This window comes from Aphanomyces invadans, assembly GCF_000520115.1.
Source record: "Aphanomyces invadans strain NJM9701 unplaced genomic scaffold supercont1.123, whole genome shotgun sequence".
Lineage (NCBI taxonomy): Eukaryota > Oomycota > Saprolegniomycetes > Saprolegniales > Verrucalvaceae > Aphanomyces > Aphanomyces invadans.
Window position 1 is genome coordinate 1 of NW_008580268.1, and position 9,952 is coordinate 9,952.

The following is a 9,952-nucleotide window of genomic DNA, read 5'->3' on the forward strand; positions in this document are numbered from 1 at the left end:
GCGTGTTGTCGCACAGGTCGAGTTCACCACGTCGTAGGTGTGGTGCAGGAATTTGAGATGAAATCGTACTGTGACCGGCAATTTGCGCTGCTACAGAGCCAAGTCCACATGAGCACCTTCTCGTTGCGCTTCTCACGACGACAAGAAGAAGCCTTCGCTGCTGCAACTGATGCGGCATCCGTCGCTCGTCTGCGTTGGACGTACATCTTCTTGCCGCCGTCGCCTTTATCGCGTTCCGTTTGTATGACACGTTTATCCAGCACAACCAATCCTCGGCGCTTGCATTTGTGTTGGATTATGCCATTGCGCTGCCGAGCTTCGTCCTGGGCGGTGTCGCGACCCTTCCAACTTGCCGCCTCCCTCGTGTACCTAACGACGTTGCGACGTGCCTCGTCTTTGGCATCGTATCGCTCGTTCTCATCGTCCAGAAACTTCTTCACCAGCGACACGGTCCGGTCCTTGAGCTCATGCTGCTGCTTATTCCCATCTTTGGTATCACCCGCATGCGCTTCGTACACAGCGCAGCCCTTGGGTCGTTCATCGTGGGCGTTTACTTGACGGTCCACCTCACCGCCGCCTACGTCGTGCCAGGCGCTGATACACCGCATGCCGTCGTGTATCAAACTTTCAACTACGCAATACGCGTCTTGGGTGGCCTGGTATCCCCACTACCGCCAGGTATATCTGTCGCCATCCTTTCGAAGGACTTGTGGACCCCATGCGGCTATGGAGTACTAGGAACTCCTTCGCCGCCGCAACTTTGCGCTGCACCAACCATTCCAAGGCCTTCTCCCGGCAATCCCGACGAATGGTGCCGCCACCACGACCTCTTTTTCACCACGGACGCGATACTGGAGTGGTATCGCCGCCACAAAGCGCAGAATCCCTTCCGTCTTCAGTTTCGCCATCGTCGAAGCGTCGTTCGTTCCAGTTTTGGTACCTCATCGATCCGTTCCCGTTTGAAAATATTCACAACCCGCTGCTCCACCACGGCACCGTCAACGTACTGCGCAGCGCGCTGGTCAGCGCCGTGCTCAGCCAGTGCCTTCTTGGCATCCAAGACATGAAAGTGTTGCCGCCAGGGGTCGTCACGTCGGCGGCATTCGTCACACGGTTTGTAGTTGTTGTCCCGGCCTACGTCGCCATGGTCGCCTTCATCCACGTCCTCAGTCGTCGGTTCGCTTCGCAATCTACCTCCCACGCGCCCCCGCAGCCTTCCTTTGACGCGTTTGCCCATCGACGCGATGAAAATCTCAAGCTCAAGCAGATTAGTCAAGGATACGTTCCCGCGGCGCAGGCATCGTCGTCAGCATCCGCATCGCCGCGATGGCGAGCTTAGTCTTCATCGCTTTCACGGCCACGGCGGACCCGACGCTGGCGGATCTGTACTTGATGGGGCTACTGAATGCGGTCCTGTTTGTCCATCGGTCAGGGTTCCGCGTGCGATTCCACGTCGCGGCCCTGTCGACGTCGCTGTTGACGGTACCGTTGGTCGTCCTGGCCTTTGTCGTGCTGCCGCGGGCGCTCGCCACCGAGTACACCATGTACATCGTGGTTGGGCTCGGTTGTATGACATCCCATGAAGAGGAAGTGCTCCGCCGCGACGTTTTCGTGCTCAAATCGATTCGAACCGTCGAGTTTCATCACTGGCTCAAAGCGCTCGTCCGTGCACAATGGCGTCGTGACATGCACGTCGCAGTACCGCGCTTGGCACTGAGGCTCGCACGGTTGTTATCCGAGGACGATGCCACCATCCTTGGTGGAAGTCGCAAGAGCGTGGAAGTCGCAAGAGCGGGCTTATCAAGTACTTTGTGGTGCAATTGCGCTGGGCATTGCAATCCCTTCGTCAGAACGTAGTGTGCATTCGGTTTGACTTGTTCCTGAAATCTCGGAGGCTCCACGCTGCATCCCACTACCGCTCGCTCACTCAGAGAGGACCTTATCAATACGTCACAGCATCAGCCCGGGTCTATACTTAGTCGACGGCGTGCGCTCGCTCGACTGCGGTCGGCCTCACCTCGGGGTGTCTCCATTGAAAAAACGTCCACCGAAATTAGAAAGTTCGCCGCGTTTGATTGGCTAGAAATCTGAGTTTTTCTAAAAATACAGATTTCAAGCGATCTGATTGGCAGATGAAGATGCTATTTTCAGTGCCCATCGTGGTGAAGCGGCGCGGTCGTTTCTGCGCTCACAACTCAATTTCCCGGGCAACACGAGCATGACCGACGCCGCTGCACCACGTCCTGGAAGCGCCTCGCCCAGCAAGATCGCTCAGAAGATCGAGAATGCGCAGAACCTTGACGCTGGACTGCTGGGATACCCGCAGTTTACGCCCGCGCACCGCTCGCTCATGTCCAAGCACTTGACCCGAGAATTGTACGAGAAGCTCAAGGGACTCAAGACGTCGACGGGATACACCCTCGAACGTGCGATCCAGACGGGAGTGGACAACCCCCACCTTGGCGTCGGTGTCACCGCTGGCGATGAAGAATCGTACGTGATCTTTAAGGATCTGTTCGACCCCGTCATTGAAGGATGGCACGGGTACAAGAAGGATGCGGTGCACAAGCGTGACTTGGACCCAACCCACTTGACGGACGCCAAGCTTCCCGACGAGTACATCATCTCGACGCGCATCCGCGCGGGACGCAACATCCGTGGGTTGCCGCTGCCGCCAGCCACATCGCGCGCGCATCGTAAGGACGTTATGAACCTCCTCGACACGGCCTTGACCGCCATGGACGGGGACCTGAAGGGAAAGTTCTACAAGCTGACCGACATGACGCCAGAAGTTGAACAGAAGTTGATCGACGACCACTTCCTGTTCCAAAAACCCGGAGGTGGCACGTTGTTGGCTGCCGCCGGCGCCGCGCGCGACTGGCCGTCTGCCCGTGGCATTTTCCACAACGACGAAAAGACGTTCTTGGTCTGGTGCAACGAAGAAGATCACATGCGCGTCATCTCGATGCAGAACGGCGGCGACATCGGCGCCGTCTTCGAGCGCTTCACGCGGGCCGTCAAGAGCGTCGAGGACAGCATCAAGGCCAAGGGCCGAGAATTCATGTACGACGATCACCTCGGGTTCATCGGGACCTGTCCGTCCAATTTGGGCACGGGGCTGCGCGCCAGCGTCATGATCAAGCTGCCCAAGCTCAGCGAAAACTTGGAACGGTTCGAGAACATTTGCAAGCTGCTCAACTTGCAGCCGCGCGGATCCAATGGCGAGCACAGCGCGAGCATCGGCGGCGTGTACGACGTCTCGAACAAGCAGCGCATCGGGTATTCCGAAGCAGAGCTCGTCCAGACCATGATCAATGGCATTCGGCTGCTCATTACGCTCGAGCAGAAGCTCGTGGCTGGCGAATCCATCGACGACCTCATTCCCAAAGAACGCGTGCCGAACCCGGTGATTGAAGCGCCCGCGACCGCGAGCGCCGAAAAGGCCGCGATCGATGTCAAGCCGTCGAGTGAGTCCAACTACCCGTACTTCACGCCCAAGCACCGGTCGCTCATGGCTAAGCATTTAACGCCCGAGCTTTACGACAAGCTCAAGGACCTCAAGACCGCCAAGGGGTACACGATCGACGACGCTATCCAGACGGGGCTGGACAACCCCCACCTTGGTGTCGGTGTAGTCGCCGGCGACGAAGAAAGTTACGCGCTGTTCAAGGACTTGTATGATCCTGTGATTGAAGGCTGGCACGGCTTCAAACCGGACGCAAAGCACGTCACAGATATGGACGTGACCAAGTTGGTCCGGTCCGACAAGCTCGACATGAGCTACATCGGGTCGACGCGAGTTCGCGCCGGTCGCAACATCCGTGGGTTGGCGTTTCCGCCCGGGACGACTCGCGCCGAGCGTCTCCAAGTCGAGAACTTGATCAGCACGGCGTTGACTGCGCTGAACGAAGAACTCGCGGGCAAGTACTACCCATTGGGCGGCATGACCAAGGACGAAGAAGATCAGCTTCAGAAGGACCACTTCTTGTTCCAAAAGCCCGGCGGCGGGACGTTGCTGACGGGCGCTGGCGCCGCGCGCGACTGGCCGAGTGGCCGCGGAATCTTCCACAACACGGAAAAGTCCTTCTTGGTCTGGGTGAACGAAGAAGACCACATGCGTGTGATCTCGATGCAGGACGGCGGCGACATTGTCGCGGTCTTTGCGCGCTGGGTCAAGGGCGTCCAGGCAGTGGAGGACAGCATCAAGAAGAACGGGTTCACGTTCATGCACAACGATCACCACGGGTTCCTCGGGACGTGTCCGTCCAACTTGGGCACGGGTCTGCGCGCCAGCATGTTCGTCCGATTGCTCAAGCTCGGTGAAGACGTGCACAAACTCGAAAAGATCTGCAGTTCGCTCGGGCTGCAGCCCCGCGGGTCTGCCGGCGAGCACAGCGCGGCGGTGGGCGGCATGTTTGACGTGTCAAACAAGGCGCGTATCGGGAAGAGTGAAGTCGAGCTCGTCCAGACCATGATCGACGGTGTCGCCAAACTGATTGAGTTGGAGAAGGAGCTCGAGGGCGGCAAGACGATCGACCAAGTCCTCGCCGACCTCAACCTTGCTTAGGACAAAGGCCGGACGGACCGCGACGGGCGCAGACAGTGGAGGCAGCCATCAGCACCGCCGACGCCGTCGCGCCTGTTGCAATTGCATGTGTACCATAGACCGATCCTATCCATCAACATCGACCTTCCATCAACATCGACCTTCCATCATCACCACCCATCCTTCTCAGCTGGAGTCAGCCGCGCGGCCATCTGGTCCACATCGAGGTCAACAAATCGACGTGTTTCGATTTTTACGTTATTTCTAGTTTCTACACGTTAAACTCGCTGCACCCAGCGAAACGCACGGGTCGGTTTCATCCCGAGTACATATACATATGAACCCATGAAGACACGATCCCCTCACAAATCGTGAAAACGAGCACATTCACGTCAAGGGGCTTGACTTCAATACGTTAACTTGAGCATGTCCCGGCCTTGGGGTATACAGCCCGTTGGATGGAGGCGGACGAGATCGCGTTTAAACACACGACGTCTTATCAAGAAGGCGTTAAATTCGAACTTCATGACGTGGCAGGCTGCGACACCGGCTTGCGATGTCAACTTCAACGTGGAAATATTATTTCATTTTCGCGATTTTGTAGGGAGATTTGTATAGCTTTTTAGAAAACTCAGATTTTCTCGACGTCGACGGGCCTATGGTCGAAATCCTGCGATTTGATTGGCCCGTTTGTCGATTACATGGAATTTCCGCCGATCTCACGCGAATGCCATTCGACAAACCAGGGCGACGATGGCACGCGACCATGGGCTGAGTTCTTCCGCGCCGCCGACGACGTCCCCATTGCGGCGGCGCATGCACGACACGAACAATCCGTTCTACCACAAGTCGCCGGATGAGACCCGTCGCCGCGAAATCAACTTGGACATGCTGAAGAAACTCGCGCAAGACACGACAGCCACATTTTCCGACGACGAAAGCGACGGCGTCACGAGCGATGATGACGACGAAGACGACGACGAAGATATCGATACATTGGACACGGTGCTCGTACCAACAATCCACATCCGCATTCCAGATCCTTGTAAAGCGCCACCTCCACCTGCATTGTTGGCGATCCAGACACCCCCCGACAAATCTGCGAGCCCCGACGTCGATGCAACTTGGACACTCGTCGACAAGAGCCCGACCTTCGAGGATGTCCGGTCGGGCAAGGCACAACTCGGCGACGAATCGTGGAGTCCATAGCGCGTATCCACTCGAATATTTAGGATATCCAATTGCCGCCACGGTGGAATAAGTCGCCACCTCCGCCCGCTAAATATAGCTTGTTTATCCTTTGGTGCATTTGGGCACTTGTGACCGACCATGGGAGACGCAGATGCACTGACCTTACCGCTTCAAAGGACGGTGTTTGTCATCCAGCGCGAAGCGCTCGCCCATGACGAAGCCATCCGCCTTCGAGTGACGCAGGCCGGGTTTCGCATTGTCGACCAGACCCTTGTCAACTTGACAGCGGACCGTGCTGCTACGTACTACTACGACAAGCTCCTCAAACCGGAGGACGCGGCGAAGAAGGTTGGTTGTCTCCTGCCAGGTCGACGTCAGGATGATCATGCTGATGGATTATGATGCATAGACGGGCGGACGGACTGCGCGCGGCGCACCCACAGGCCGCGGTGGTACAGCTGCCTCTACGTCTGCCAGGAAAGACGGTGGTCCTCCATCGTCGCCGCCATCGCCTCGAGACAAGACACCGCGGCCATCGGACGACCCATCTCCACGAGTAGGCACGGCGTCGCCAGGAAAGACACCCCGGGACGTGGGCGAGACTGCGGACGACGCGATTGCAGCGTTGAGCAGCGGTCCCATCGTCGTTCTTCTCTTGGAAAAGCAGAATGCCGTCAAGGCCATGCTGGATCTCGTGGGGCCGCAGAATCCGGCGCAGTGGGCATCCAATCCAACCTGCCTTCGCGCGACGTTTGCACAGGACGGCAAGCACGTTGGTGTGCGGAGCAGCCGCTTTCCTTACAACGTGTCCGACGAGGTCGCATTCTTGTTTGGTATGTGGCAGCGCCGCTGCTCGTGTGGATGAATGGGTGGTGGTACTAGCGCATTCGGGGGCGAACGCGGGCAAGCAAGCCGACGGCGACCTTGCCGCGGACGACGCAGGGAAAGCCATGGTTGGCATGCTGGTGCGATCATGAGAACGGACGACTGACGGGCCGCGTAGGTGCATCTCGACGCGCTCATGAGCTTTTTGTTCCCACCCAACATCCAACACCCCAACTCAACGGGCCGCCTCTTTGTCTTTTCGCTGTACGGGCCACTCGATGCCAAGTCCCGCCTCCGGAGCGGCGAGAAGGGCCTCCACGGTATAATCTGGCATGTGCTTGTGGCGCTGCCGCGGTCCGGACGGCTGTGGCAGCCCGCGTAAATGGGTTGCGGCGAAACTCAGGGCGATCCGTGTTTAGTGGTGACGGACATCGAACTCAACACGATGTGCGCTTCGATCGAGCGCGAGGACATTTTGTCCGTGTACGGCATGATCGGGCTGTCGCAGGATGAGGTACGACAAAGGTCGGGCGGCGCCACGCACCAAGACGAACGATCTAGGAAGAGCAAGTGTTGCGGCAGGCCGACAAGTATATGAAGCACCTACCGCGGCATACGCGGTCGGACATTGAAGAGCTGTTCCGGCTCGTCCCGCGTTCGAATGACGGCGCGATGTCGTTCCATGCGATGCAAACGTATCGCGCCGGTTGGGCATGACACGCGTGCTGACGAACGGATATCGGCGTAGGCGCATCATGGAAGAGCGCATCCGCCGCGTCCTGTGCATGAAGGATAAGCTCAATACGGCGCTGGCGCCGCCGATCGTGTCCAAGTACCGCAAGAGTCTGTCGAGGTGCGACCCGATGGACATTTCAATCGTGTGAAGCAACGCGGGGTGAACACCGTAGCACGGCGCCCAAGACCAAGTACGACGTCGCGCCGCCCAGCATGTTTGTCAAAGACATGGGACTGAATGGAACGGAGAACGCCGTCGTGATGGCCAAACTCCTCAACAACCACGCGTTTCAAATCTGCCACCTCTCGGACGGCAACTCGCCCGAACTCACGCAGAACGTGCGGCTCCTCCGCGACGACATCCAGTCGCCCGTGACTCGGCTTCCATGGAACACCAACCACACCTCCATCAAGCACTAAACACGACTTGTTGGCTCGACCCGTGCTGCTTGCACCGTTGGAATGACGCATCACGAGTGTGGGGTGTCGTCGACGGGACGAGACACCGCCGCCATCTGCGCAAGCAAGTCGCATTCGCACCGCGGAATTGCTTCTAGCCTAAATCGCAGGGAGAGATCCGTATTTGAATCAAGGGAGTGGTCGTTTGACAGACAAGGAGGGTGTGGTAGTGGAGCACCGCAGGGCAGGCTCGCATGCAATCAGCGAGGACGACGTTTATGGAATCGAGATGGCTAACAGTGGCGTGTGCAACCAGTATGAACGTTAGACGAGAGGGAGCATGTGCCGGCATGCGAGATCCGCTCACTACTGCGCAACTTCCTCGACTCCAAAGGCCTCCTCCACGCCATTTCCCTCTCTCTTGACAAGTCCATGCAACGTTCGAGTTGACATCGATTTTTCACCCCATTTTTGGCAGGAATTGTTTGATTGGCTGATTTTTCGTCTCTTATTCCCGAGTGATTTGATTCGAGTAATGGCCGTCGAGCTTCCGCCCCGCGAATTGTGTTCCTCCGTACAGCTCTTCCACGAGCCGTGCAATCGAGGACACCTCTCTGGGACCCCTTTAAAGATTATTCCCAGGGCTATGTTACATACCTGGCCATCAAAATGCCCACATCCTTTCAAGAGGAGGGTGCATTTTTATTGTGTCGATTTTTGCTCGAAAAGGCATCGCACACCGATCATGAACTATTTTGTGCGGTCAAAGCCAGAATAGTTTGTTCAATATAGACGTACCCATCAAATTGTGCACAAGGCGGGAATGGGGCGTCGTTCACGTGGCGCTCATCCTGCGCCAAGTTTCGGCGCCAGCGAGCGAGTCTGGCATTGGCGCCAGTTCCAATCTATGCTGGACCATCGCCAGCCACATTTTTCATCTTGCTTCGCACCCACCCATCGATCCTCATGAGTCTGGAACTGGTGTACTTTGACGAGACGTGGCGCGCGGAGGCGATCCGATTGCTCCTGGCGTACGGCAACAAGTCGTTCGAAGACACGCGTCTATCGTTCCCGGCCTACTCGGCAGCCAAGCCGACCCTCGGCCTGCCGTTTGGCCAGCTCCCCGTCTTGCGCACGAACGGGAAAACGTACGCCCAGAGCATTGCGATCGCACGGTATGTCGCCAAGGAAGTCGGGCTGTACCCGACGGACAATCTCGACGCCCTTGAAGTCGACTCGGTCGTGGACGCAATCGTGGAAATGACCAACGTGTTCGTCGACGCCGTCCACTCGATGAAGGGCGAAGACCACCTCAAGGCGTCGATCGTCCCCATCAACGAAAAGATCTTCCCGCGCATCCTCGCTGGTCTGGAAGCGCGCCTGGTCGGTCCATACTTTCTCGGGGACAAGATCTCGTACGCCGATATATTCTGGCTTGATTTTTACCAACAAATCTGGCAAGGCAACGCGGCACTGCTGACAGCGCGCCAGACGGACTTCCCCAAGCTCGTCCTGCTGGTCGCCACGTTGCGCGGAGCAGCGCCGCTCATCGCGTACTGGGCGGCACATCCTGCCAAGCCCGCAACGTCGCATGCGTAGCTGGCCTAAGCGCGTACTGTGCAAGATGAAGCTGTAGCTGCCGTCTACTACGTAACAAAAATTAGTTTTGTCCATGTGAGTGCTCTTGCTAGAGAAGGCATGGGACCAGCTCAGACGATCGCGTGAAGCTATCGTTTGGCCCAACGATTCCCAGATCGTTTCCAAGAGAGGCGGGCCGAGGCACGGGAGTAAGGGCGTCGTAGCATGCACGACCGATCGCCATGAAGGACGTTGGTGCGGCGTACACCGTCTGGCTGCGTGGCGCGATGCTGGCCGCTCGTCAAGACTGTGTCTGTCGGTCAAATTCGTAGGTGATCTGGTGCCGACTCTGGCTGCCAAGTCCCGTCGAGAGCAAGGAAGACTGCCAATTTGAACGATTCCTGGACGTTCAATGATTCCACGACACCTCGGCACGCCATCAAACTCGAACACGGCCGACGACCTCACACAACGATCGGAAATCGCTTCGACGACCTGACCAACAAGCCCGGCCTTGGTCGCAGCGGCCAGCTGCGTTGGGACGTGTTGGTTCTGTTGAGCGGCGACGCGGACGTGGCAAATTCCCCCTGTTGAGCGTCCGGATAATCAACCGAAGGTATCCGGATACGATGGTCTATTATCCGGATTTCCGCACAACCCAATTCGACCACAAGATTT

At 57.6% G+C, this 9,952-nt stretch overlaps 6 protein-coding genes across 9 annotated transcripts; all 6 read left to right on the forward strand.

Annotated features, from left to right (window-relative positions):
• H310_14996 (hypothetical protein) lies at positions 1 to 722 on the forward strand (the record flags this gene model as incomplete). Its single annotated transcript, XM_008882973.1, has 1 exon — positions 1 to 722. A coding segment is annotated over one exon (558 nt), but the record flags the coding sequence as incomplete, so codon positions are not given.
• Positions 723 to 808: 86 nt separating this feature from the next.
• Positions 809 to 1,339, forward strand: H310_14997 (hypothetical protein; the record flags this gene model as incomplete). The annotated part of the gene is made up of 1 exon (XM_008882974.1): positions 809 to 1,339. One exon carries the CDS (start codon positions 809 to 811, stop codon positions 1,337 to 1,339), a length of 531 nt encoding a protein of 176 aa, XP_008881196.1.
• An 866-nt stretch (positions 1,340 to 2,205) lies between these two features.
• H310_14998 (hypothetical protein) lies at positions 2,206 to 4,702 on the forward strand. The gene has a single exon (XM_008882975.1). The coding sequence runs from the start codon at positions 2,219 to 2,221 to the stop codon at positions 4,565 to 4,567; it is 2,349 nt and encodes a 782-aa protein (XP_008881197.1). The 5' UTR covers positions 2,206 to 2,218; the 3' UTR covers positions 4,568 to 4,702.
• Positions 4,703 to 5,137: 435 nt separating this feature from the next.
• H310_14999 (hypothetical protein) lies at positions 5,138 to 5,854 on the forward strand. The gene has a single exon (XM_008882976.1). The coding sequence runs from the start codon at positions 5,300 to 5,302 to the stop codon at positions 5,753 to 5,755; it is 456 nt and encodes a 151-aa protein (XP_008881198.1). The 5' UTR covers positions 5,138 to 5,299; the 3' UTR covers positions 5,756 to 5,854.
• H310_15000 (hypothetical protein) lies at positions 5,831 to 7,912 on the forward strand. 3 transcript variants are annotated; one of them, XM_008882977.1, is made up of 8 exons: positions 5,831 to 6,085; positions 6,147 to 6,570; positions 6,620 to 6,690; positions 6,741 to 6,882; positions 6,982 to 7,076; positions 7,124 to 7,257; positions 7,311 to 7,415; positions 7,471 to 7,912. In XM_008882977.1, exons 1-8 carry the CDS (start codon positions 5,876 to 5,878, stop codon positions 7,715 to 7,717), a joined length of 1,428 nt encoding a protein of 475 aa, XP_008881199.1. In that variant the 5' UTR covers positions 5,831 to 5,875; the 3' UTR covers positions 7,718 to 7,912. The 3 variants fall into 3 exon arrangements, with proteins under 3 accessions (XP_008881199.1, XP_008881201.1, XP_008881200.1); XM_008882979.1 differs by having other exon boundaries at positions 7,124 to 7,415; XM_008882978.1 differs by having other exon boundaries at positions 7,311 to 7,912.
• Positions 7,913 to 8,500: 588 nt separating this feature from the next.
• H310_15001 lies at positions 8,501 to 9,852 on the forward strand. 2 transcript variants are annotated; one of them, XM_008882981.1, is made up of 2 exons: positions 8,501 to 9,111; positions 9,159 to 9,852. In XM_008882981.1, the coding sequence occupies exons 1-2, from the start codon at positions 8,663 to 8,665 to the stop codon at positions 9,322 to 9,324; spliced, it is 615 nt and encodes a 204-aa protein (XP_008881203.1). In that variant the 5' UTR covers positions 8,501 to 8,662; the 3' UTR covers positions 9,325 to 9,852. The 2 variants fall into 2 exon arrangements, with proteins under 2 accessions (XP_008881203.1, XP_008881202.1); XM_008882980.1 differs by having other exon boundaries at positions 8,501 to 9,852.
• The last annotated feature ends 100 nt before the right edge of the window (positions 9,853 to 9,952 follow it).